At 60.0% G+C, this 26,629-nt stretch overlaps 2 protein-coding genes across 5 annotated transcripts; one reads left to right on the plus strand and one right to left on the minus strand.

The window, feature by feature from the left end:
• Nucleotides 1-286: 286 nt before the first annotated feature.
• On the plus strand, nucleotides 287-26,045 carry SLC51A (solute carrier family 51 member A). 4 transcript variants are annotated; one of them, XM_075004523.1, is made up of 10 exons: nucleotides 287-1,401; nucleotides 13,349-13,426; nucleotides 14,213-14,307; nucleotides 14,673-14,827; nucleotides 15,312-15,385; nucleotides 19,409-19,567; nucleotides 22,503-22,614; nucleotides 23,061-23,207; nucleotides 24,872-24,977; nucleotides 25,583-26,045. In XM_075004523.1, the coding sequence occupies exons 1-10, from the start codon at nucleotides 1,319-1,321 to the stop codon at nucleotides 25,822-25,824; spliced, it is 1,251 nt and encodes a 416-aa protein (XP_074860624.1). In that variant the 5' UTR covers nucleotides 287-1,318; the 3' UTR covers nucleotides 25,825-26,045. The 4 variants fall into 4 exon arrangements, with proteins under 4 accessions (XP_074860624.1, XP_074860625.1, XP_074860623.1 ...); XM_075004522.1 differs by lacking the exon at nucleotides 287-1,401 and adding an exon at nucleotides 1,428-1,658; XM_075004525.1 differs by lacking the exon at nucleotides 287-1,401 and adding an exon at nucleotides 5,026-5,150.
• On the minus strand, nucleotides 1,676-9,096 carry ZDHHC19 (zDHHC palmitoyltransferase 19). Its single transcript, XM_075004526.1, has 7 exons — nucleotides 8,620-9,096; nucleotides 6,814-6,953; nucleotides 5,104-5,276; nucleotides 4,609-4,714; nucleotides 3,529-3,614; nucleotides 2,346-2,493; nucleotides 1,676-1,903 (listed from the first exon to the last, which is right to left on the minus strand). Exons 1-7 carry the CDS (start codon nucleotides 8,894-8,896, stop codon nucleotides 1,766-1,768), a joined length of 1,068 nt encoding a protein of 355 aa, XP_074860627.1. The 5' UTR covers nucleotides 8,897-9,096; the 3' UTR covers nucleotides 1,676-1,765.
• Nucleotides 26,046-26,629: the final 584 nt, after the last annotated feature.

Genomic DNA, 26,629 nt, shown 5'->3' on the forward strand with positions numbered 1-26,629 from the left:
TTTCCAGTGTGAGCCTCCTTCTCCAGCCGCCGCCGTCGCTGGCCACTCAGCCATGCTTGGGGCTGGGGGAGAAAGCAGAAGATGTCTGCTAGTGGCAAGCAGGTCCCCTGGGGCCATGGCCATCGGCCCACAGCTTCTCTGGCTGTCAGAGGCGGGCTGGGTTCTACCCTACCACCCGTTTCCTCTGCTGCCTTTCAGGACTGGCTTTCCTGAGAGCTCAGGCAGGTTTCAAAGGGCTCAGTCCCAGCAGGTTGAGCTTATTAGAAAATCTGGCCTCATTCTGGTGCCTAAAGAGGAGCTGCACGCCTGTGAAAACCTGCCCTGCTGGGCCTGCTTCCCAGCTCTGGGGAGCGCCCACAGCTCCCCTGGGCACTGTGGCTCGTCAGCCTCTCCTCATCCATTTGTAGCACTCCCTGCACCTCCTCCACCGGGGCAGGGGCAGCTCCATTCATGTCCTTAACACCGCCATGAACCACCAGGCAGAACCAGGAAAGCACCGAGCTGGGAGCGCAGGCCCCAGATCCCTGCTGAGCCCTGGCTGGATCAGCTGCACTCTGAATTCCACCTGGATCAGCTGCACTCTGAATTCCAGCTGAGGGTAGACAGGTGGAAGCTGGCAGGGCACCCGCCCTTTACTGATCCTTGCCCTGGGTCATCATTTTGGCATGTTTTGATTCCTGTCATTGCTACCCAGAGCCCCTCAAGGTGACCAAAAAGTTGAGAGTAAAAATATTTCTTCACTTCCCCTTTATGGACGGTTTGTAGTCAGACTTCCCTGCCGAGTGTGAGTCTCACACAGCCACAGGGGAGCAGAAACATTTAACCGTTCACAGTGATTATAACCTCCCCGCAAACGGCAGGAAACTTCAGGGGCGGGGTGTGGGAGCGAGGCTCTGAATTAATTCGAAACCTGCTCTCATTAAAATACATTGCCGTTTTCCATTGGGTGACTCTTTTTTTCTGACCTCCAGCACCTTAGATGAGCACAACTGGCGCTTGGGGCCTCTCAGTCTGTAAGTCAGGGTTGCTAGAAGAAAACAGCAAATATTCTGTGCAGTCTCCCAGGCTGGGACAGGGCTGGCCAGCAGGACACTGCAGTGAACCTCTGCAGGACAATTTGCCTTTGGTTGCTGGAATGCCAAGGACTGCAGCAAGGAATGAAAAGGAGGAAAACCAGCCTGGCCCTGGATGGAGCAGAGGAACCTTTCTCCAAGGCTCACGACAGCAACTCACTCGCCCCCGTGGGAAAGAGAAGCAATGAAGTCTACCGCATGCCTGATGAGACTTTGCCTTTGAAAACGAAAACCACGGCCTCTGCATGTTGGCTGTGACTTTTCCCAGCTTGGTCCGACTCCCGGCGGAGGTGCCGACTGGGCGAGGAAAAGCCGTAGGGCCACGAAGGTGAGGCTGCGTGGCCTAGTCGATAGACCAGTGGACTGGCAGACTGAGGCGATATTCCCAGCTCTGCCATTGGCTAGCTGGGTGACCTTGGCTATGCCACTTCACAACTCCATGCCTCAGGTTCCCTGCTTTACCCTGGAGAGGGGGGAAGAGCTGGCCCTCCTTTGCGAAGGGCCTGGAGATCTGCTGGTGAAAGCGCCAGCTAAACGCTGGGCTCGCTGCCGTTGTGAACCAGCTGCTCCACCAGCATCACACATGTAAGCTCCTTGGGGCAGGGAGCTTGGGGGACAATGGGTGTTCGCTACGGAGTTCAGTGGGAGAGGGCTGGCATTCACTCCCAGGCCTTGTGGGCGAAGCCCCAGCGCTACGACCGGGCAGCAGGGCTCAGGGGCGCCGTGCTGGATGAGAATGGGGCGCAAGCTGGGAGGTGTTGCTCACCCGCGATCGCCATGTTCACCTCCGCCTCTGGGCTCGCCGGCCAGCAGGTCCCCTCGGCGCTGGCCTGCAGGGAGATGCACCCAGCCACCAAGCGCAAGGTGCAAACAGTGAGTGACACGCTGAGCTCCACAAGCGCCTCTCCGTTTCTCTCCCAGCCAGCAGCATCAATGGCTGCTAAGGGCAGCTGCTCCGCTCGGGAGTGGGTGAAAGCCCACCCCGGAGGGGACAGATGCTGCTGATGCTTCTTGATGCTCTTGCCTCTGGGGTGCTGACCTGAGAGCCAGGAGGGTGAGGGTGTCCCAGCGAGCTGGAGCCAGGGCGCCCTGGCTCCGGGCAAGGAAAGGGGAGCAGGAGCCTTTCAAGAGAAGGCCATGTGGCTAGTCCTGTGGCTGCTATAACTCCAGCTGAGCCATCCCCTCCAGGGTAGTCTGCTCTTGAGAGGTGGCCCCACAGCTGCCCGGCCCCGGTGGAGGCTTTCCCATGGTGGAGAACAAGGAGCCACGCACCTTGGCTGCCCGGCCCTGGCCAGACAGATCTTGGTGCGATGAGAGTCCAGGAGGTGCAGTGGTCAGGTGTGACGGCCGGGGAAGGAGTTGGGCCACAGATGCCTTCCTGTGGGGTGCTGCCTTTGGTTCAGCGGCTCTGGCCATGTACCTGGGAGGGCAGAAGGCAGCTGCTACCATGCCCACCGAACCCAGCGTGTGGGGTCTAACGGCAGAACGCCAGGCACTGCAGAGCCAGAACTGGGAGTGGCTCTGAGACAAGACCTGCTGCCGCAGGACCCCAACTGCTCTGGAAAGGGTGGCAAACTGGCCCATGCGTGAGTGCTGAGTCCAGACCCAGAGCAGAGCTTGTCCGGCTCCTGGGCAGCGCAGGGTGGGGGGCCAGTGGGGCTCTGTAAAGGACGGCTTCCAGCCTGTCTCAACTCTGCCAGGCAACAGGGTGCAGGTGATGTTCGGATAAATGGGTCAAGCCCACTCCAGAGATGCGGACGGGTGAGTCTCAGCAAGGCCAGCTGGAAGGCCACCTTTCCTGGCAGAAATCTGCCCCCCATGGGAGTCACCCGTGTGATGGATCACAAGGAAAGTCACTCAGTGTGGCTCCGCTCCAGGGACTTTCCTTGGGGCAGGCACACGCGCTTGCCTCGATCACTGACAGGTCCCATCCTGGGGTGGAGCTTGTCTACTGAAGCTCTTTTATGTTTGTACAGCACCTAGCGTAACAGGGCCCTCACCCTGCTTGGGGCTCTGGGTGCTAATGCGAGAGACTCCAGATCAGATTCTAGGGGCATCGCTCAGGCCAGGTCCCTCTGAGGCCTCGAGTGTCTGCTACAAGCCCAGCCGGGGTTCAGTTCTACTCCCCTCTGTCCTATTACCATCCTGATTTTATCTCCTTCGCTGTTGACAGATTACCGCATTCACCCCCAGTCACTGCCTGGCCTCTCCACACCCCAGAGGCCTAGACTGCTGGGGTTGCAGAGGCAGCTCTGCCAATCACCACCTGCGCTCTGCCGCCACTTTGCACGCAACCGTGTTGTCGGTGGTAGGAGGGAGGAGGTGCCAGATGCTGCACTGCTTAGAGTGGGCCCTTCCTGCACCTGGTCTGCCCCGGGCTGCGATGCCCGTCCCGTCCCGTCCCGTCCCCCGGGAGCAGCTTGGGAAGGGTGGGGTAACGGGGGCTGGCACTCACGTTGGGCCCTGCGGGGCGCACAGAGCTGCATACCAGTTCCTGGCCCATCCCAGGTCGAAGGGGTTCCTTCGGCCCACCTCACAAAGCTGGGGACAGAGCGACACAAGGGCTGTCAGCTGTGGACCCCTGGGCCAGGCTCCCCACCGCCCACACCAGGGCCGGGCTCCCGGACAGGTGAGACATGAGGACCCTCTGTTGGCCAGTGCTGGCACCTGCACCTGCTCGGGCTCCGAAGGCCGGCACTGATAGCGCGCGAGCAGCTGGGAGGAGGAGGGTTTGCTGGCAGCAGGTGGGTTGGTGCCGTGGCGGTGACCCCGGGGCTGTGCCTGCAAGGCACTGAACTGCCATGCTGACCCCACGGTGCCGGGCTCGGCACAGCGGCCGGGAGCCCACAGGGAGGGGGGGGACTCCTGGTTAGGCCATGCACCCTGGCTCCCTCCCAGCGTGCAGAGGGGTTGGCTCCCCTGCTCTTGGGGCCAGAGCGACTGTGTCACCGCCAGGGCAGACATGCAGCAGGGTAAGCAAAGGGCACCGCATGCCTGTTCCAAAACACGCCCGAGCTGCCTGGCTTGGTGAGCACTGGCACTCACCGCTCAGGCCAGACACCCCCACCGGCTGCCAGGCTGGTTAGGCAAACACCATGTACAGCCAGTCTGGGGGGGCTAAGCCAGGGCCCCCAGCCTCACACCTGCCCCTTTGATGCAGGCATGGCAGGCAAGAAGCCCAGTGGTGGGAAGCCGGGGCAGGGAGGGCGTGCAGCAGAGACACAGGATAAGGGCTTCCTGGCATGCACCACGCACACCCACGTGTACATAAGCACTGGCACACGCACACGCATGTGCATTACATCAGCGTGTGCAGAGACACACATGTGCCCTGCCCCATATTGGTTTCTTGGGCCCCTAAAGCCTGGAGCAGCCTTGAGAAGTCACAGTACCCTGGGTGCTCCCTGCCTGCCTACGTCATACCCTAGGAATGGACACCCTGTGCCCCAGGCTGGGCCGGGTGCTCTGTGCCAGCGGCACACTCAGGGCCAGGTGCTCTGGGCCAGCTGCACGCCCGGTTCTGGGTGCTCAGTACCTTGAGCTCATAGGTGTGTTTAGCCAGCGTGATGAAGCTGGCCTGGGATCCCAGCAGGATGATGAGGGGCAGCAGGTAGAGCGCGGCCGGGATGGTCACCACGATGCTGGCAGCAGGCGTGTCAGGAAAGAATAAAAAGCCACATCTGGGCAGGGTTGTGCTGCTGGCACAGGACGAGTTCGCTGCCCTGCCACCTAGTGTGGGACACGGCCTGTGTGTGCAAGCCTGTGTGCGCACACAACCGTGTGTACTTGCACGCATGTCTGTAAAAACCTGAAGGACCAGAAAGACTGGACCCAGCATCCTGCAGCCTCACAATGCTGGCCTGTGCAGGGTGAAGCTTAGCGTGCGTGCAGCGTGCCAGGGTGGGGAAAGTATGCAGTGGCTCCATGCCAGGTGCACGCCCGGGGCTGGGTGCTCCATGCCAGGTGCACGCCTGGGGCCAGATGCTCGGAGGCCATGGCAGGGGGAAGCCAGGGCCCACTCAAAGGATACACACAGATCTTCTCGGTGCTGTAGGCCTGATGGGAGTTGAGTGCCAGGTACGTGATGCAGGAAGCCAGAACCACCACAGTGTAGCTGCACAGGAAGGCCACAAAGAGGAAGAAGAAGCGGTAGTTGCGGCAGCCGACGCAGTTGTTCAGCCACTTGCAGTGGTGGTCAAACTCCTGGGTGTGCAGGGAGAGAGAGCCTGTCTCTGCCGGGTCATGCCTGGCCTCGCCGGGGCAGCTGCAGCTGCAGGCCCGGTGCTCGAGGGGCCATCCCAGCCCATGGCAAACGGGGAAGTGGGACCTGGTGTGGGAGGGCTCTGCAAGGTGGCGACCTGTGTGTGTGAGGTGGTATGTTTGCGCATACGGGTTTATGTGCAGGTACGGCTCTGCTTGCCTGTAGTTGGGCTGGTGCGTGACCGCAGGTGTATGACTGGGATGCAGATCTCTGTGGGTGTGTTTCTGCTGGAGTGTGTTACGGGCATTCAGTGAGCAACACAGTGGTGTGGCTGGTGTGTGCCGGCGTGTGTTACGGGGGGGTACGGTGAGGGGCGGAGCGGTGCAGCTGGGTGTGTGCTGGTGTGTGTTACAGGGGTACATCGAGGGGCGGAGCGGTGCAGCTGGTGTGTGCTGGTGTGTGTTACGGGGGTACAGCGAGGGGCGGAGCGGTGCGGCTGGTGTGTGCTGGTGTGTGTTACGGGGGTACGGCGAGGGGCGGAGTGGTGTGGCTGGCGTGTGTTGGGGGGTACGGCGAGGGGTGGAGCGGTGTGGCTGGCGTGTGTTACGGGGGTACAGCGAGGGGCAGAGCGGTGTGGCTGGCGTGTGTCGGGGGTACGGCGAGGGGCGGAGTGGTGTGGCTGGCGTGTGTTACGGGGGTACGGCGAGGGGCGGAGTGGTGTGGCTGGCGTGTGTTACGGGGTACAGCGAGGGGCAGAGCGGTGTGGCTGGCGTGTGTCGGGGGTACGGCGAGGGGCGGAGCAGTGTGGCTGGTGTGTGTTACGGGGGTACGGCGAGGGGCGGAGCAGTGTGGCTGGCGTGTGTCGGGGGTACGGCGAGGGGTGGAGCGGTGTGGCTGGCGTGTGTTACGGGGGTACAGCGAGGGGCGGAGCAGTGTGGCTGGCGTGTGTCGGGGGTACGGCGAGGGGCGGAGTGGTGTGGCTGGCGTGTGTCGGGGGTACGGCGAGGGGCGGAGTGGTGTGGCTGGCGTGTGTTGGGGGGTACGGCGAGGGGTGGAGCGGTGTGGCTGGCGTGTGTTAGGGGGGTACAGCGAGGGGCAGAGCGGTGTGGCTGGCGTGTGTTACGGGGGTACAGCGAGGGGCGGAGCAGTGTGGCTGGCGTGTGTCGGGGGTACGGCGAGGGGCGGAGTGGTGTGGCTGGCGTGTGTTGGGGGGTACGGCGAGGGGTGGAGCGGTGTGGCTGGCGTGTGTTAGGGGGGTACAGCGAGGGGCAGAGCGGTGTGGCTGGCGTGTGTTACGGGGGTACAGCGAGGGGCGGAGCAGTGTGGCTGGCGTGTGTCGGGGGTACGGCGAGGGGCGGAGTGGTGTGGCTGGCGTGTGTTGGGGGGTACGGCGAGGGGCGGAGCGGTGTGGCTGGCGTGTGTTGGGGGGTACGGCAAGGGGCGGAGCGGTGTGGCTGGGTGCTGGCCAGGTGGTGTACTTGGACATAGACGCAGGCTAGCAGGGTCCCACCCCAGGTGCCGGGCCAGCCCCCTACTGACCTCCACGCAGACGTTGCACCGGGGACAGTGGAAGGTCCGTGGCGGGCAGTAGTAGCGGCACGTCCGGCACCAGTGCAGATCAAAGTGTCTCCCCCTGACGCGAAGTGCCCGGATCACTAAGGCGGCCTGGCCCTCGGCGCCTGGCACAGGCAGACAAGGGGGAGAACCTGTACCCCAGCACAGGGCCTGGCAGGGAGCCCAGAGCAGGCTCCGGAGCTGGGCCCCAGCCCCTCGCACCCTGTCCCTGCCCTGCCCTGCAGCCCACAAAGCACTGAGGAGGGCAGGGCAGGGCAGGTGGGGATTGCCCCTGGGACTGCGCCCAGCCTGGGACGCAGCCGCCCGCCCTGAGGTACCTGGCTGTCCCGCTGGGGGTGGGGGCCGCCCTGGGGAAGCCGGCCGTGGCACCGGCCCGGCCTGGGACCGGCGAGATGGCTCGTGGCAGAAGGAAACTGATTTGCCTGCAGCGCCGGCCGGGACTGGGGTCTGTCCCCTCGTGAGGCCCACGAGGAGCTGGGGGGTGTCTGTGCCCCTCCGAAGGGCTGCCCCGGCTCTGACACCCACTGGCTCCAGGTGCAGGGCCAGAGAGACCCGCCTGCCCCCCGGCGGGGCCGAGAGTGGGGCTGGCACTGCCTCTGGCCAGGCTGTGAGAGAGTCTGAGGGTATTTCCCCCCACAGCCTGACCCCACATTCCCCCCAACACCTGACCCACAGCTCCATCCCACAGCCTGACCCCACATTCCCTCCCACGCCCGACCCACATCCCCCCACAGCTCCATCCCACAGCCTGACCCCACATCCCCCCAACACCCGATCCACATCCCCCCACAGCTCCATCCCACAGCCTGACCCCACATCCCCCCAACACCCCCCACGCCTGACCCACAGCTCCATCCCACAGCCCGACCCCACATTCCCTCCCACACCCAACCCACATCCCCCCACAGCTCCATCCCACAGCCTGACCCCCACATCCCCCCAACTCCCCCCCACGCCCGACCCACATCCCCCCACAGCTCCATCCCACAGCCTGACCCCCACATCCCCCCAACTCCCCCCCACGCCCGACCCACATCCCCCCACAGCTCCATCCCACAGCCTGACCCCACATCCCCCCAACACCCGATCCACACCCCCCCACAGCTCCATCCCACGGCCTGACCCCCACACCCCCCCACGCCCGACCCACATCCCCCCACAGCTCCATCCCACAGCCTGACCCCACATCCCCCCAACTTCCCTCCATGCCCGACCCACATCCCCCCACATCTCCATCCCACAGCCTGACCCCACATCCCCCCAACTCCCCTCCATGCCCGACCCACATCCCCCCACAGCTCCATCCCACAACCTGACCCCCACATCCCCCCAACGCCCCTCCACGCCTGACCCACTTCCCCGCACAGCTCCATCCCACATCCCCACCCCACATCCCCACCAATGCTCGACCCACATAGCTCCATCCCACAGCCCCACTCCACATCCTTCCAACTCCACCCATGCCCACCCCACATCCCCCCACATCCCCCCCGCACATCCCCCCAATGCCCAACCCACATTCCCCCCAGCCCCACCCCACTTCCCCCAACTCCCCCCCATCCCAATGCACATCCCCCCACAGCTCCAACCCACAGGCGCCCGCCCGTCCCTGGCCTTCTGCAGGGCCCAGTGTCCCAGCCCATGTCCCAGCCTGGGCACCGGTGGGCCAAGCAGCCCTGCATAGTACTCAGGCTGAGGTCAAGGCTCAGCCCCTTCTCCCCTGCAGGGGCCACAGCTCTGCCCTCCCCAGGACCCCCCTGCACCCGTTACCTTGGTGCAGGATCCCCGGGTCGGTGAAGCTGGCCAGCAGGAGGTTGGCCATGGCTGGGATGAACAGGCTGCCTGCCAGGAGGGGGAAAGCCATGGACACATGGCTGGCCAGCCAGCTGCACCTGCAAGCGAAGGCGTGGGAGGGTGGTGCCTGCAGGAAGAGCATGCCTGGGGCCTGTGCAGTGCTGGGAGGCGGACTAAACAGTGAGCAGGCTGGGGCAGTGAGTGTCAGCTGTACGGCAGCATCCCAGGAAGGGGAGACAGGTTGGCAACCCATTGCGGAGCCGGCACCTCTTCCGGAAGGGAAAGGCCCTGCTAATGCGCATGTCTGGGGCAGGTGCCCCCGCTGGGTCCGGTCAGCACTCTCTGCCAGCTGAACACTTGGGCAGCCGCCCAGGAATGATTCAGGGGGCACCCAGCTGGTGAGTGGAGTGCCCACAGCTGGCAGTGTGTGTGTGTCGGTGGCGCACACCTGCACTGGGCTCCGTGCATGTAACAAAATTTATTCCACCCACAGATGGAAGGAAACGAGAGGAGCCGGGGTCCTGGCCTGAGCCTGGGGGCAGGCTCCTTCACTGAGCTGGCAGCTTCTGCTGTGCCGCAGGAGCAGGCAAACTGTCTGGCTGGCCCACGAGCACGGCGTTTGTCCAGGCTTGGGGCGTCCGTGCTGGCTGCAGCAGGCACCGCTCTGCTGCGGTCTGTGCACCAAACGCACTCAAGCGAGCGATGCCGCCAGTCCCGCTCAACCCCCCCCACTTGGGGGTGCGGGTGGCCCGAGAGCCCTGTTATGCTACAAAGCCCCATTAGTGCAGCAACCCCCACCCCCCCACACCTGCACAAGGCTGTAGAGCCACAGTGCTGTGCCCAGTGACAATAACATGGACAGGTGTCCAGCCCTTCCTGACCCCCCAGGAAGGATTGATCTGGTTTGGGTGCCAGGGTTCGCCTCCTTTCTGCTGTCACCCACCCCTACCGGAGCAGCCAGCCCCGCCCTGAGGTCAGGACAGCTGCATGTGGAGGACCAAGGGCCCCAGTGTGGGGGAAGATGCACTTTTTAGAGCAGTGCTGGCCTGTAACCCCCAGCTCTGGCACTAGTGCCATGTGAGGAGTCTCTGCCCTCACTCAGGTTCCATGCCTCGACTTCCCCATCTGTAAAATGGGGCCAACCTGGCCGGCTGTGCTGGTATACCACGGCCTAGCAGCTCTGTCTCCTGGGGCATGTGGAGCTTAGCTACAGCTGATCCGGTGCCACCCCGGCCCGGCGCTGAGACCAGACATACCCCATGTGCCATACCAACAAGGAACCCCACCTGGCTCAGGGTCTCGAGACAATCCCAGAGGCTCTGACCTACAGCACTGTCTGGGGTATGTGCTAAATCCATCAGGCCCTTCCCCGGCCTCTCTCCCTGCCACGCAGGACCTGGCAGTCACGGGCTTCACCCCTCTCTGCAGCCACATGCATCTGTTGATAGGTGCCCCAGCTTGGAGTGGGGTGCTCTCCCAGCCAGCCCCGGCTACCCTGAATGGTCCCACGCCAACCTGCGCCCTGGGGGAGCCGCCTTCTTCCTAGCACTGCAGGCCAATACCCAGCAGGGGCTCAGTGGCAGAAGGCTGCCAGGTGCTGGGGTTTGCAGCAGGGCTGTGTACCTGCCCCTGTGGGATTGACCAGGGAACCTGTCCCCTCCCACCTGGGCAGCTGCAAGCACTCTGCCCACGGCTCCTTGCCAGGGACTCAGACTAGTAGCCCTGCTTACGGGAAGGAGAAGAACAGGACACTCAGGCCTGCCAGGGAGCTGACGTGGAAGGAGGCCAAAAGGCTGGGCAGGACCCACTGTGGCACCGCCCGGGCAGGGATCATCGTGGGGGCTGTGGAAGCAGCTGGGGGTCTCCCAGAATCCTGGGACCCTCTCCCCTGGAATGTATGCACCCTGTTGCCACGGCGACGTGCTGGGCCAAGGGACATCACAATGCTGCCCTGGCTCCTGTGCAGGGGAGGGGAGTGGGGTTCAGTGGTTAGAGCGCCGGGGGAGGGTGGGGGATGCTGTGAGTCAGGATTCCTGCGGTTGAGGGTCCCCTCCACCCCAATTCGCTGTGTGAGCTCGTGCAGGGCTCGCCTGCAGGCCGTGCCTCAGTTTCCCCTCTACAATTCACGGGCGGTGGAGTGACAGCGCCTCCCACAGGAGTGTTGTGGGACTTGCTGATTCTTACATGGCCTTTCAATGGACACACAAAGGCCCAGAGCCGCCCGCGGCTTTATCTGAACAGCCCCAGGCAGGGCTGTACCACAGCCCCTGCAGAAGGGTGGCAGAGCGGAGACCCCTCCATGGAGCACATCGCACTGGGCAAGAGACTTGGTCAGGTGGCCCTGAAAGAGGGAGAAGGGGAATTCCCCCTCCAGGTGGGGAAACTGAGTCACGGAGCAAGGGCGAGGCCTCTCGGGAAATCAGCAGTGGAGCTGGAGAGAGGACCCAGGAGTCCTGGCCCTGAGCGGGACACACCGAGGCGGCTGTAGGTGCAAGAAGAACAGCTCTGTCCCGCCGCCCCCATTAATTCCAGCTCCAACTGAGCATGACTGAACATTCCTGGGCTGGAGCCTGCCAGGATTACCAGGGAAGAGGGAAGCTGGCCTGTGGGGCTCGGTGGGGCCAATCTGCCTGGGGACCGACCCCCCCAGGCCCCCAGAAGCAGCTACTACCCATCTCAGCACAGACCAGCAGCTGTTTGGAACAGGCCGGCTTAGCACCTGCCGGGCCCAATTCTCAGCGCTCCCAGCTCCCTGGGCACCGTGGGAGCTGCAGCACACAGCCCCAGCCGAGCCCTGGAGTAAGCGAGGAAGGGGAGGGCCGTGCTGGGTCTGGCCACGCTGCATTCGGCCCCTGCCAGCGTGGACATGCCTGAGGTAGAAGTAGCCTTGCTCTGACCTCCTGGGCAGCGTGCTGGGGCTGCCCTGCAGGGGAAGGGAAATCCGACCCTCTGTGGCCTCTCCTTGCAGGGACCCGCTTCCTGCTCAGCGCCAGCCTGAGCTACGCGTGTTCTGGTGGGCTCGTTACACTGCCAAGTGCTGCTGTGCGGCAGGCTGGGGGGTACCGAGACACAGCAGGACATGCAGGAGAGGCCTGCCAGGCCAATGAACCCAGGTCGCTGGCAGGAGGGAACAGGCCCTGAACCTGTGACTTTGGGGGCTAAAGTCCTGTCCTTTACTGCACAAGCTAAAGGCCAGCTGGCGCTCAAGGCAGGCTGCAGAGCGGAAATGTCCCTCTCCCTAGGCCGGGGGCTCGGTGCCTCTGGGCTATGGGCCCGTTTGTGCTGTCTGGCTGGTGGGCCCCACACAAGCTGTTTGGCTCAGGCAGCCCGGCGCTCCCCTTGGGCAGCCTGGGCTCACACGGCGCTATCCCAGCTGCAGGGCGGTGGTGCCGTGGAGTCCCCCTAGTGCGCCCAGCAGCTGGGCTCAGCTCAGGGGCCTGCACCGCCCTCAGCATGGACACAAATCTCTCGCGCTCCCCTCTGCCGACCCCAACCGGAAACTGCCTCTGCCTGAGCAGAGCGCCTACCCCAGCCCCTCGTGTCTCTCCCAGCAGGTGGCCAGCCGCCGGGGGGCTCGGGCTGGTGGGAGAAAGGCCAGCGGGTGCAGCCCAGGGCGGCTGGAGCAGCCCATCACAAGGCAGGCCGGGGGCACTTGGGGGTCCAGCCACTGGGGGGCAGGGAAGGGCAGCTCAGGGCCTGGGGTGGAGGGGGCCAGCTTCACCCACTGCCCGCCAGCCGGGGAGGAGAAGCAGGCCCATGTTGGAGGGGGGCTGGGGCACTGGGTTCGGCTCAACGTCTGACCCCCACTATGTGGCTTGGTTCTCAGGCCCCTACGCCCTGGCACCGGACTGCTCCCAGCTCCCCCGGGGGAGAACAGGCTGCCGCGCTGAGGGGGGGGGGGGGTTGTCTGCCCTGGCTCAGTGCTTGGGGCCGGGGTGGGGAGCAGCCAGGCGGGAGCTGCGGGGGCTGGCGGATTAACTCCCCCACTGGCATGGGAGCCCCCCGCCCCCCAGCTGCGCTCAGCCCGGCGCAGCCCCTGCTGCTTCTCCGGGTTCCCTTGCGCCCCCGCCCCGGGCTGTCATCTTCCTGGGCGCTGCCGAACCGCTCCACTTGGCTCAGCTCTCCCCGGGCCCGCGGGGCCCCCCCCCCGCTGCACAGCCAGAGCTGCGGGGGCCCCCGGCCCAGTGCCCAGGCTTGTGGGGAGGGGCGCACAGGACCGCCCCAGCCCGCGGGGGTCCCACGGCAAACTCCCGTGGCTTTGCCCTCCGCTGCCGCCCACCCCCAGTGCTCGCTGAGCGCGTGACTCACCCCCCTTGCCCAGCACGGGGGGCCAGTTTGCACCCCCCAGATCTCATCCACCCCCCACCCCGCGGCACGAACTCCACGGGCCGCCCGCTCCCTGCTGCGGAGGCAAAGTCCCCCCCCCGCCGCCGCCGGCGCCCGCTTCCTGCCGGCGCGCCCCAGGTCACTGGCCGGGCAGCTCCGCTCGGAGCGGGGATGAGCCACGTCCTGCGCCCAGGAGCCTCCGCGGACGCGGCAGGGGAGGGCCGGGTGCAGAGCGTACGGCCCGGCGGCCCTCGGGTGGCATCTGCCTGGAGCGCACCTGGGCGCCCCCTGGGGCTGGCTCTGGCGTGCGCCGTCTCCCGCGGCTGGGCGTTCCCGCTGCCCGCGCCTGACCTTTGGGACTCTGCCCCTCCCGGCACAGGCAGCTGGAGGAGTCCACCGGGGAGCCAGCCCGAGCCGGCGGGATGGAGCCCGCAGCGGAGCTGCAGCCCGACCCCAGGTAAGGCCAGCGGGGCTGTGGGCACAGCGGCTCCCGCAGGTTGTGCTCTGGGGCGGGGGCAGAGGGAGGTGGGGAATTGCAGAGAGGCTCCAGGCGAACCCCCCCTTACCCCACCCCGGGGCAATGCCGGGCGCTTGGGGCAGCCTGCCCCCTTCTGCCTGGCGTTATGAGCCCCCCGCGGCCGGCCCAGTCTGCCGTGGGGGCTGAGGACTCAGGGGGCAGGACAGGTCACCCCACTGCTCCCGCTGGGCTCCCCCCCAGAGGGGTCCCTCCAGCGTAGCGCTGGGGCGGCCAGTGCTGGTTGCCTCCTACCACAGTGCACCCACCCTGCAGCGTCTCGTCCTCCTCTCCTAAAACCAGGGCCTGCAGGAGAAGGGTGGTTAACCATTGGCGCGCCTGCTCCCCGGGGGACTGGGCTGAGACCTGCCGCGCTCATTGCACTGCATCACTCCCAGCTCCTGTGCAGCCCCGCTCCGCAGCTGCTGCTCCAGCTGGGGGCATGAATCAAGGCCACTCACTGGGCACCCGCCATGCCGGGAGGCCAGCAGCACTGCCAGTGGCCATGGCAGCGTTGCAGGGGACATGTCGCACGATTAACCCTCGTGTAGCTGGGCTGGGCTACCCTGGCCGCTGACCCGCTGCAGGGAGGCAGATCCTACCTGCCCCAGTGCAAGCTGCTGGCTCCAAAGAGCTGAGGCAGCACCTCTCCTCTTTGGCTCCCTGCCCGTGGCTGGAGCGGGGCCCTAACCCCTGCACGGAGCTACCTGGGGCTTTGTTTCCCTGCAGGATCCCCCCTCACCTGGTCGAGCTGCTGACGAAGAACTTCAGCATCCCCTTGGCCTGCATCTCCCAGCCACCCACCTCGCAGCAGATGCTGCATCGTATGTTGGGGAGAGGGGGCGTTACGCCGGGGGGTGGCAGCCTGGGAAAGGACTGCGGGTGTGGCCCAGAGCAGCCCTGCCCTCCAGCCTGCCGGCTCTGGGTTCCTGGCCCCAGGGCTGAGCAGGGGAGATGGCTCCAGGCTGTGGGGCTGAGGGAGAGGCCAAGGAGGGGCAGGAACCCAGCTCAGAGGGCAGAGTGGGAAAGGCAGAGGGAAGGTGGGCAGCCACTAACTCAAGCTCCCTAAGACAGGGAGGTCCCTGGCCTGAGTTTGGCCCAGCCATACAGGAGGGCACAGGCTGGGCTCTCGTTGCCTGGGCAGGATGGCTGGGGGGGGTCTCTCATCCCCTCCCTCCCTCCCTTGCAGAGCTGGACAACATTGAGCTCTCCATCCTTGGCCTCATGACCTTCCTGGTGCTGGTGTCGGTCGTAATCTTCCTGGAAGAAGTCACCTACCTGTTCAAGAAGATCCGCTGCCTGGTCAAGAGAAAAACCCTTATCTGGAGCAGCTCAGCCCCCATGGTGAGCCCCAGCTCTGGCTGGGCAGGGAGGGGATGGTCACCGGTATCTGGGAGGCTTTCACCGCCAGGCCGTAGGCTTCCTCTTCTGTTGACGGCCGGGGGAGGGACCTGGGCCGCTTGCAAGCGTTGGAACTTTAGCTCTGTTGCTGAGGGTGAGGCCACGCTGGTTGGGTCCTTACAGCCACACTGGAGAGGGACCTGAGCTGTCCAGGTGGATGCAGAGCTCGGGGCACTGCCAAGATTGCAGGGCTCTGACCTGCCCCAAGCTGTGGGGTGATGGGATGCTGCCACCACTCCAGAGCCAGGGACCAACTGCAAAACCCAGCTCCCCAGAGCCTGACTGTAAACAGCACAGTCCCAGGTGATCCCGAGTTCTGGTCTGGGCCCCCTCTGCTGAGCCGCACGCCCCAGGGCTGGTAGGGGAACCAGACTGGAGCCCGCCCTGTACCGCCCGTTGACCGGGGCCTACCCCTCCGTCTTCGCAGATGGTCTCCGTGTTCTGCTGCTTCGGGCTCTGGATCCCACGCTCCATGATGGTGGTGGAGATGGCTATCGGCATGTGAGTAGTACAAACCCCACTGCAGCTCCGGAGGGCTTGGCCTGGCCTAGCCCCTCCTCTCCTGGCCAGTGGCTTGAGAGGTGTGAGAGCCCTGGACACGAAGGACACACAGGGTGCGTCTCCACTTGCATTCCTCTTTCGAAAGAGGTATGCAAATGAGACAAACTGAAATGCAAATGAGACTTAAATTTGCATATCTGGTGCATCATTTGCATATGCTAATTTTGAAAGCGCGTCTTTCGAAAGAAGAAAGCCAGTATAGACGCTGCTCTTTCAAAAGTAAACCCCCTCTTCGAAAGAATCCTTTTTCGCTTTATTTAATGGGAAGAAGGATTCTTTCGAAGAGGGGGTTTACTTTCGAAAGAGCAGCGTCTACACTGGCTTTCTTCTTTTGAAAGAAGCTCTTTTGAAATTAGAATATGTAAATGAGGTACCAAATATTTATGCATCATTTGCATTTTTGACTTGCCTCATTTGCAAACCTCTTTCTAAAGAGAAATGCAAGTGTAGATGCACCCATGGTGTATTGAATTGTCTTAAGAGGACAACTCCCTTCAGTGATTACACACTGCATTAATAGCACAGCCCAGCTCTTTATACCTGTATTAATTACTCAGCTTTCCACGTGGAAAATCAGTCAGGCTGGATGTCAGCCATAGCATCTCCTGGCTAACCTGGGCAAAACTGGGGTGACACCAACCAGTCATTCACAGGCTAACAACTGGTTCTTTCACCTCCTCCAACTTTCTGAAACTTTCTGCAGTTTCCCCACCTGCTGCTCACGTTACATCCAGTTTTTCTGCTGTTGAAGCAACGCTGTCGGAAAGCCAGCCAGCACTATTCCAGAAAGAAAAAATTCAAAGAAATAACCCTACCCTGAGGTAACATTATTGCACAGGGTCAGGCTCAGGCGAGAACTAGCTGAAAACAACTCCCACTGATCACGTAAGCTCTGATAAAACATTGAAGCAATCTAATGCGTGCCAGTGACTTTCCTGGTTTCCTGCCAAAGGCAAGTCTGTCAACAGGAGAAAGGCAGCATTTGACCAGTTCATTGAAATCGTCCTAAACCTTATTTGGAAGCTAGCATCCACTAAATCACACTTATAAAATCAGGCCAGGTCCTGATTAGCCTGAGCACACATCATTGGGTTTGGTTACCAAGCCAATAAAAATATGATTTTTCCAATTAGCCTGCAGAGAGAGAGAGGGAGAAAGAGAATATTGATCACTTTATTCTACCAGTGCCTGGTCCTTGGTGCAATAGAGTGAAAAAAGTCACTGGGAAGAAAGGGCCTCCCAAGCTAAGTTTTTTCCATGTCCGTAACTATCTGGGTTTTGGAGAGGTAGCCATGTTCATCTGTTTCAGCAAAAACAACAAGGAGTCACCTTAAAGACCAGCAGTTTTATTATGGCATAAGCTGTTGTGAGTTGCAACTCACTTTTTCAGATACACCAAGAAAAAGAAATAGATAGTACAGACAGTGCGAGGATGGGGTTTCTGGGCACAGCTAGAGAAGTGAATCCAGGGTAACTTTGCCTAAAATCCAGGCTACTCACAGCCCCAGGCTGGGATTTCCTTCTCACTAAGGCAAATCCAACCAGCCACTGGCACTTCTGCCAGCCCCTTGGTCAGCCAGAAGCCACACAAGCAAACCCACAGACTTCTCAGCGGCTTTACCAGCCCAGACCAACAGCTCCCAAATTCAGGTGAGAGGCTCCAAAGTCTGTTTCACCAACTCCACACAGAGTCTTCTGGGCTTCAAAGGGTGCAGCTCCAGCCCCAGGTCAATATATACCTGGATCTTTCCCAAATCACCACTCTCACCGATCGTTTAGATCTAAATATCTAAAGATTTATTCATAAAAAAGAAAGAACAGGGTGAGAGAGAAAAGTTGTTAGATACTTTACATAGGTCAATTACAGCCATTGATGCAGCCCGCCATATTTGCTGGTTCTTGGAAGTCTCTGAAAATCCATTTCAGGCTACACAGTTTTAGTTACTGGAGCACTGTAGATCCGGCCCGCTGGGGTCCACATGCTGGGACACGGAGCCTTGGAGACAGGCCCAGGTACCAAAAGACAAAAGCTCCAAGATGGACATTGCTAGGGCCACATCATTGTTCTCTCTTTCATGTCCATGGACAAAGGCCTGTCTTCTTCCCATCAGGCCCCCGAGGGTCAGAAGTCACCTGCCCCAGGCGAGCCGCTGTGGAAGAATGGCTCTGCCAGCACGCCCCAGTCATTAACATGGCAGGTGGGATGATGTCTGGGCATCTCATTTCAATTCATTTCCTCAGGCTAGGTCACCTGGCCAGTGGGCTGCACTCCACTGCCAAGTCCCAAGCCTCTTGGAGGTGGGTTCCCCTGCCTAAGCCTTTGCTCTTGGTCCCTTCATCCTGGCAGGGGCTGAGTTCACACCTTCTCTTGTGGAACTTATCACTCAAACATCTTCTAGCACAGCTCCAGAGCTAAACACTGTAACTCTCCCTACATACCTGATACAGACATGTGAGTAGCACACACAGATTCAGGACAGCCTCAGCTTTCACTAGACACCTCACCTGCCCTCCCCAGCTCAATATGTGGGGCCAATAGATACACTGGACACAATAAAATGCCTTCCAGGCCCAATATAATAAGCCAGTCACATGACACAGATGGGAACGCGACATCAGAGCTGATTGTCAGGATGCACGTGAATAGGGTGGTGAGAATACCTAGCGTGGGAAATTATTTATTGTTCCCAGGCCCTATTCACACCCAATCTGCTGGGGTCCAATTTACCCACAGATTGCAGCCCAGCGGTTTCATGGTGCAGTCTGGTTTTGAAGTGGCTTGCTCGAGAATGACAACTTTCCGATCTGTATCAGAGAGGTCGCAGTGTTAGTCTGTAGCTTCGAGAACAACAAGAAGTCTTGTGGCACCTTATAGACTAACAGATATTTTGGAGCATAAGCTTTTGTGGGCAAAGACCCGCTTCAATGATGATGTTGCTGTTCTCGAAACTTTCCGATGTGTAACTCTCTCTCCAAGGAGGTTAAAATGTTCTCCCCCTGGTTATGGTGTGTTACCATCTTTAACACCTGATTTATTTGGTTGCACAGACAATCCAGTCTGGCCAAGGAACATGGCAGAGGGACATTGCTAGCCCCTGCTGGCATAGATCACATTAGATGATGCGCAGGTGAATGAGCCTTTGATGGTTAGGTCCTTTGATGGTATCACTAGGGTAGATGTGTGGACAGAGCTGGCAATGGGGTTTGTTGCAGGGTCTCATTCCTGGGTCATTGTTTGCGCAGTGGGGCATGGGGTGGTTGGTGGTGAGGCTGGCTGTAAGTGAGGACTGGCCTGCCTACCAAGGTCTGTGAGGATGTGGGACCCCCCTCTAGGATGGGTTGTAGATCCTTGGTGGTGTGCGGGGGAGGTTTTAGCTGGGGGCTGTAGGTAATGGCCAGCAGCGCTCTGTTGGGTTGCTGGTTTCTTTGTTGGATCTGTTCTGTACTAGGTAACTTCTGGGTACCCGCTCGGATCTGTCAGTTGGCTTCTTCATCCCCACAGCTGGGTAGTGGTTTTAAGAATGCTCAATGGAGCTCCTGTAGGAGTCTGTCTCAGAGGGCTTGGAGCAAATGCGGTTGTATCACAGGGCAGGGCTGTAGACAACACATCCAGTGATGTGCTCTGGCTGAAAGCTGGAGGCACATAGGTAAGGGCAGTGTTAAAATTACCTGCACACCTCCAGCTTTCCTGGCTTGGCTGTAGCCTATGGACCAAAACACTAACCCAAGAACCAATCCCTGTTGCTAGCTGTGTCCACGCGTCTACCCTAGTGCCACCATCTCAGGACCTGACCACAGCAGCCACACCACCAAAGGCTCCTTCACCTGCTCCATCCATCCTGGGCTCGGCCTCTTTGCCCCCACACATTGCTCTGCCAGGCTCCGGTGGGGCGCAGAGGACTCCATGGCGGGCTGGTTGCCCTGCCCTGGGCTGAATTCTCCCTCTGCGTGGGCTGCCCCCAGGTACTACAGCGTCTGCTTCTACCTGCTCATGCTGGTCATGGTGGAAGGCTTCGGCGGGAAGGAGGCCCTGCTCAAAGCGCTGAGGGACACGCCCATGGCGATCAGCACCGGCCCCTGCTGCTGCTGCTGCCCCTGCTGTCCCCGCGTCACCATGACCAAGTAAGGCTGCTGGGCACGGGCAGGGCTGGGAGCTGTAGGCCCTGAAGCAGGGGCTGCGCTGGCTGGGAGGAATGTCACTTCCGGAGCCCCTTCCCTGTAGGGGAAGCCAGTCCTTGGCCTGTGCAGCTTCCCCCATGGGGTGCACTGACCCCTGTAACGCCCTCTGCAGGCGCACAGCCAGAGGCATGGTGTGATGGGGTTCAGGGTCCCCAAGCTCTGCATCCCATCCGCAGGCAGGAGTGACTCTCACTCAGCAGGTAGAACATGAAGTTTATTAGGTGACACAGGCCCAGCTCAGCACAGCACAGAGGTGTCAGTGCAGCTGGCAGACTCAGAGTCAGGCATTCCAACCCGTCCTGGGGAGAGGAGCCTGAGGGGTGCCCCTCTGGGGTCTAGCTTCCCCCTTGCCAGGCTGGCTGCCTTCCAACTCTCCCCAGCTTTTAACTGCTGCCTCTGATTCAAACCCCAGCTCCACTCCTCCCTGCTTTGCTCAGGTCAGAGGTGTTACCTGCCAGCTTAGGTTACAGCGCCAGGGGGTCATCCTTAGCTGCTGTGAGCTGCTCTGCCTGTCACACCCCCCGCCCCACTCCATCACACATGGGCATAGCTGAGCTCTGCTTGCACAGCCTGCAGTGGTGGGAAGGTAAAATAAATAGCTTCAATCCACCTGTGAGCTCCTAGGAGGGCTGCTTTGGGCCCAGGGCAGCCCCAAGGTTGCTCTGCAGGGCATTCAGGGGATTAGCCATGGCCATGCACAGCCATACGGACTGCCTGACTGAGCCCCTTCTTCTCGGTTTACCCCTGCTCAAGCAGACACCAACAGAGCTGGCAGCTTGCGTGTCACTCCAGAAACCCCCGTAGGGCCGGGCTATCCGCTGGGGTCAGATCCAGCCCACCGACAAGCTCACGTTCCTGCTAATCTTTTCCACCCACATGCAGAATAAATTCTGCCATGTGTACTGAGGCAGGTGCAACCCCAGAAGAAAAACTTGGCTGCAGGCGCTCTGCTCACCAGAGGGGCCCCACAAGCACCTGGCTTACAGGGAACACTGTATGCAGCTCCTCTGGGTCATGCCACAACCCCAGACACCGCAGCTAACTGAGATGCCCAGGCCAGCAGGGACTGCTGGGCCCACATAGTCCAATCCCATGTAACCCAGGTGGGAGATCAGCCCCCCCAAACTACCAGTGCTGGAGAACCCCCCCCACACTGGTTGAATGCACAGGGGCCATATGGGAGGCTCTAGCACTGGCCCTTGAGTTGGGTTTTTCTAGATCTGCTCCGGCCCCAGGCCCCAGCAGGAGTGTTCTGCAGGACAGAAGCCCCTAGACCCCCATTCGCTACTGGGCAAAGCCCCTTCCCCACCACCATGCTGCAAGGCTGAGGTCCTGAGCTCCCCCGCCCCATATCTGATAGGTGGAGAACGGGGGAGCAGAGGGGGCTGCAGGAGGGGCACTTTAGCAGTAAAAGAGCCCCTGTGGCTTGCCAGCCAGTTCGGCCGCCCCTGGTATCAACTGTAACCAGATCCCCTCTCACCCTTCTCCTTGGCAAGCTAAACAGCCCACCACACCCCCCCTCCACCAACATTTCATTACTGCTCTGGGGCTGCTCACCTGCCAGCAGCCCGTGATCCCAGCCTCTGGTACCCACTTACCTTTTCCAACAGCCCCTGGGGGGCTCCTGCCCAGGCTGCCCCTCCCACCTGGGAGCAGCCCCCATGGCCACCTGCGGTGTCCCTCCTACCATACCTACAGGCAGCTGGACCTGTGAGGCTGGGGGGCTGAGCCAGGTGTGAGTCCTTGTTTTTTTCCTATTCCTTTGTCTGTACTGAACTGCCACCTTGTCTTACACTGAGCTGCCAGGCTCCTAGGACAGCGCCTGTCTTTGTCTGGGGTTTGCCACAACCCAGAACCACGGGTGCATGGCCTATGACTAGGGTTCCCAGGTATTACCGCATGCCAAAGGAAAGATGCAGAACAATCATAGAATCCCAGGGCTGGAAGGGACCTCAGAAGGTCATCGAGTCCAGCCCCCTGCCCAAAGCAGGATCAATGCCAACTAAATCATCCCAGTCAGGGCTTTGTCAAGCCGGGACTTAAAAGCCTCTGGGGATGGAGATTCCACCACCTCTCTCGGTAACGCATTCCAGTGCTTCACCTCCCTCCTGGGGAAACAGTTTTTCCTATTATCCAACCTACACCTCCTGCTCTGTAACTTCAGACCATTGCTCCTTGTTCTGCCATCTGTCACCGCTGAGAACAGCCTCTCTCCAGCCTCGTTAGAGCCCCCCTTTAGGTAGTTGAAGGCTGCCATCAGATTGCCCCTCACTCTTCTCTTCCGCAAACTAAATAACCCCAAATCCTTCAGCCTCTTCTCACCGGTCACGTGCTCCAGCCTCCTAATCATTTTCATTGCCCTTTGCGGGACCCTCTCCAATGCATCCACATCCTTCTTAGTGTCTAACAGAGAATAATCACTTCTCTAGATCTGCTGGAAACGTTCCTCCTAATGCACCCCAGTATGCTATTCGCCTTCTTGGCTACCAGGACACACTGACTCATATCCAGCCTCTCATCCACTGTAACCCCCCAGGGTCCTTTTCTGCTGCACTGCTACTTAGCCAGTCATGTAATCAAGCTACAGGCCAGCGCCACAAGGTAAGGTCTCTGCCCCTGAGAACTTGCTAGCCAAGTCAGGCCACGCCTGGCCAGTGCCAGGAAGGGTGGTCAGGGAACAGGCTTTGCACTCGGTGGTTTTGGTCTCTGGCTTGCAGGGCAGTCCAGTGCTGCATTACAGTCTGTTCCACAGGCCCTGCCATGGCCCGAGGGCAGGGCAAGGAGGTCAGCGAGGGAAGGCTGGGTAAAAGCACATGGACAAGGAGGAGGCTCCCGTCTCTGGAGCAGTCACTGATGTCTCACTCTGTTGCCATCTTAGGAGAAAACTGCAGCTCTTTCTTCTGGGCACTTTCCAATTCACCTTCTTCAAGACAGCCAGCGTCTTTGTGGGGCTGACCCTGGCTGCAGACGGAAGCTACGATCCGGCTGACGTAAGTCATGGCCCCTCCCCCAGGGAAAGCTTTGAGGAGCAACTTGCCCCAGTTGCTCCAGATGGAGGTGGGTTGCAGGAGCGGCCACATCTCTGCAGGCGGCGGGCCCAGGGGAGGTGCTGCGTAGAGGGGGTGTGCGAGGGTATAGAAGCGAGGCTAAGGAAGAGAAGCCAGGCTAGCGTAACTTACACAGTGCACTGGGGGAAGGAGAGAGAGGTTAGGTACCAATTTCGCCCTACCTCTGAGTCCGAGCCAGTCACAGCTGCAGCAGAGAGACCATTTCCCTGGCCGGTGTGGGAGGTGATGGGACAGCAATCTGGGGGGTGGCTGACTTGATCTGGTTCTCCATCCCTCCCCAGTCCCTATAGATTTCAGGGCAACCTATGGGCCCCCCACCTGGACATGCTTAGCCTGGAATTCACAGCCTAGTCTTCTCTCTCCCCCAGATCTCTGCCCAGAGTGTGGCTGTCTGGATAAACAGCTGCCTTGGGGTCTCCACCATGTTTGCTCTGTGGGCCCTAGGGATCCTGTTCCGCCAGGCGAGGACGCATCTGAAAGAGCAGAACATGGGAGCCAAGTTCGTTTGTTTCCAGGTAATATCACTCAGGGTGGCTAGCGACCTTTGGTGTTTTCCTGGACACAAAGCACCTGGAAACCAGGTCCTTCCAAACTCCACGCACCACACAGCTATGCCGTGCCATGTCCTGCCCTGGCTGGCTGAGCCCGCGCAGCCGGCTGCCTTTCTAGTCCCGGCTTGAAACTACCTCATCGACTCATGGCGCATGAGAGTTTTCAGGTGTTGAAAGAGGACAGGACCAACTCACTGCCTCAGATCAGCCCTACCTTGCCCCGGGTAGCCCTGCCACAGGTGACGTGAGCAAGGAGCAGCAGGGCTTGTGGGTGGAGCAAGACAGACTGCCACGGATGCCAGCCCAGGCCAGGATACCTGCAATGAAACGGGAGACACAAAAGGGGGAAATTATATGCAGAGCTGGAAGAAGTACCCGAAAAGTTACTTGAGTAAAAGCGTCGCTGCTTTCACTGCGGGATACTTGGGTACAATCAAGATGACACATGTGGGTATCTACACACACTTTTACTCAAGTAGTTTTCCAGAGGGACACTGGCAACTTGTACTTAAGTACACCCCTCCCCCCAAAAGCAGCTGTACTTTTACTTAACTAATTTTTTTCTGGGGGATGACTTTTGCCACCTCTGATTATATGAAAATGGAGAAAGTGGTATTGAGGTTCCTTTAAGGGAGCAGGGATATTGGATTTATTGTTCTAACCAAAAGGAAAGGCAAAGTCTGTACCCCAGGAAGATATGGAGATGATTCTCTGAGGTCTGCCCCAAAAGAAAGGGCAACACGGTGCTCCAAGGTCATGACAAGGCCAGCGAAGGACTCCTCTTCAGACTGAGCTGGGCACTGGGGTTTGAATACTAACGTCTAGTTACCGGTTAGCCACAAAGCTTGCTGATGGAACACCTGATAGGGGCCGGGAGCAGCTAAGCACCTGACATGGGAATGCAGGGAGGGATCCTGGGAACGAATGGAGATGCTTGAGGGTCAGGCAATTTGGCTAACAGCAAAACCACCTCAGCTACTCATCATGGGGCTACAGAGGAGGGCAAGAGGCGTGAATAGCTGAGGGATAACAGTGAAGCGTTGGTCACGTCCCCATCAGAATGCAGAGGCAGCCAGGCTGCTCGGCGGCTGTGTGCGCCAAGCACCACTGAAACTTACTCCGGGGAGCTAGAGGGTGAGGGTGTGGACGAAAGTGAGGAGGTGAAATAAGAAGTTACCACTGCTGAGGAAGGGGCCAGGCACCAGGTACTGGCAAGACCGAGGAGGGGGAGAAGAAAAGGGCAGGTTTAAAAACTGCCCCCCCCCATGGAGGTGAGGGCTGGTCTGCCTGGGGAACCTGGCCAGCAGCTGTCCCCGGTGTAACACCCCCACTGAGAGGGGAACCGCTGCTCCAGTCTAAAGTGACTATTCCAGTAGGGTTATGTGCTGGCGTGGGGCTGCTGCTCAGCTGTCCCGCACAGAAAAGGCCTCCGGAGCCATAGAAGCTAGAAGGGGACGCAGAGGTGGTGGGGTCTGGGCAGAACAGGTGTTGGTTTGTCTGGGTTTTCCAGGTGTAAATGGAAACCTACCCACCATTCTCGGTCCTCCACACGTCTCAATCTCACCCAACTCGCGAGCTGTACGGGATCCTGGCGTGCCAGTGATTGTCCCTTCTGCTTCTGGTCCCAGGTGCTGCTCATCCTGACTGCGCTCCAGCCCGCCATCCTCAGCATCCTGGCCAGCAGCGGCCAGATTGCCTGCTCCCCACCCCTCCCTTCCAGGACGAGGTCACAGTGTGAGTAGCACGAGGCTCCAGCCCCCTCTTAGCACAGCTCATTTAAGAAAGGAAATGGGCCCAGAACAGAATCAGCCTCTCTCCACCTGGCCCCGACGGGCAGGGATACTTTCACCCCATCTATTCTTAGCACGGGGAAGCGGCAGACTAGGCGGACGTACGCCTTTGATCACCATTCAGTATCTGCTGGGCGCTAGCGAACACGGATGCGTCCCCTTAGTCTTCTAACGTGCCTCTTTAAACAGCTCGACCATTCTGGCTGGGGAGCGAGTGGGAAGAACGCTCAGGCCAGGTCTACGCTAGACCTTAAAGTCGACTGTAGCGATGCTGTATCAGTGAGGGCAATGGCGTAACTGGAATTGACTTACCTGCCGTCGACTTACCTGGCCACCATCACAGAGGGAGGTCAATCGGAGAAACTCTCCTGTGGACCTCCCTTACTCCTGGTGACTGAGGAGTACAGGGGTCAACCGCTGACCTTGGACAGTTCGATTTCACGCTCCCCTGCTAGGCGCGCAGAATCGAACCCAAAGTAAATCTTAGTGGAGACATACCCTAACAGAAGGCGCATTAGCTCACTCCTCCCCTTCACGGCTTGTTTTCAGACATGAGTATGCAGTTGATCATCATGGAGACCTTCCTCATGACGGTGGTGACCAGGATGTACTACAGAAAGCAGGACGACAAGGCAGGGTACCAACCTTTCAGCCCTCTGGATGGAGACGTGGAAATCAAACCTTCAACAGGATGCAGTGGGGATGAGAAAGGAGCTTCTGGCACAAGGGGCTTCTCCCATGTTGCCAACATGTCCCCTCTGCAATTCCAAGAGGATAGAATATTGTCCTAGAAGCTTCAGACAGCTACCATTTGGCAGGCCACGTATGGGAGGGAAATAAGAGTTTGCATCCAGATGGTAGGTGGCTCAGAAATCCAAAGGATACGTACCAAAGTTTCTGCAAATCAGCTCCTTAATGCAGGGATGTGGTCTGTAAAGTGCCTAGCGTGCCTCGGGTGCTGGATAAATACGAAATAAACTCAGTCCAGGCACTGCAGCTGGGCTCACTGCTGTTAGAATGAACGTTTCATTTAAACCTCTCTGAGGACAAAAAGCGGGGGCTGAACTCTGCCTCCTCTGGTCTCCCAGAGAGTGGAGGTGGTCAGAGCAGGACCACTACCTCTATTTGCTACGACAAATGGGGATATTCTGACACCGGGGGGCACAAATGAGAGGCTACAAACCTACGCACTCAGGGAAGCATGAAAACCCAGCCCCCTTTGAATGAACCGGTGGCCTCAGCTGTTTGCTTTAATTATGACATCAGGACATAACCACAGCTACAGCACCGCTCATTGAGAGGCCGCCAGAGAGAGGGGTCTTATTACATTAGTTTGAGGGAAAGCAAACAGAGATGGGCTGAGCTGTCCAAGGTCACAGAGGCAGAACAGAGATGAACCCAGATGAACTCCCAGGCAGGTCTGTTTTTCATTGGCCACTGCTGCTGCTCTCCCGAGTGCAAAATGGACGTGGCACAGATGGTGTGTCCCCTCTGCTTCAGCAGAACAGAATCAGCTGCCAGGCTAGACTCACGGAAAGAGCAGCCTTGCGCTTGCAGAGCTGCATAATAGGGTCTGTGGTGAAAAACACGTAAAGA

Source organism: Carettochelys insculpta, chromosome 10 (assembly GCF_033958435.1).
Source record: "Carettochelys insculpta isolate YL-2023 chromosome 10, ASM3395843v1, whole genome shotgun sequence".
NCBI classification, from domain to species: domain Eukaryota; kingdom Metazoa; phylum Chordata; order Testudines; family Carettochelyidae; genus Carettochelys; species Carettochelys insculpta.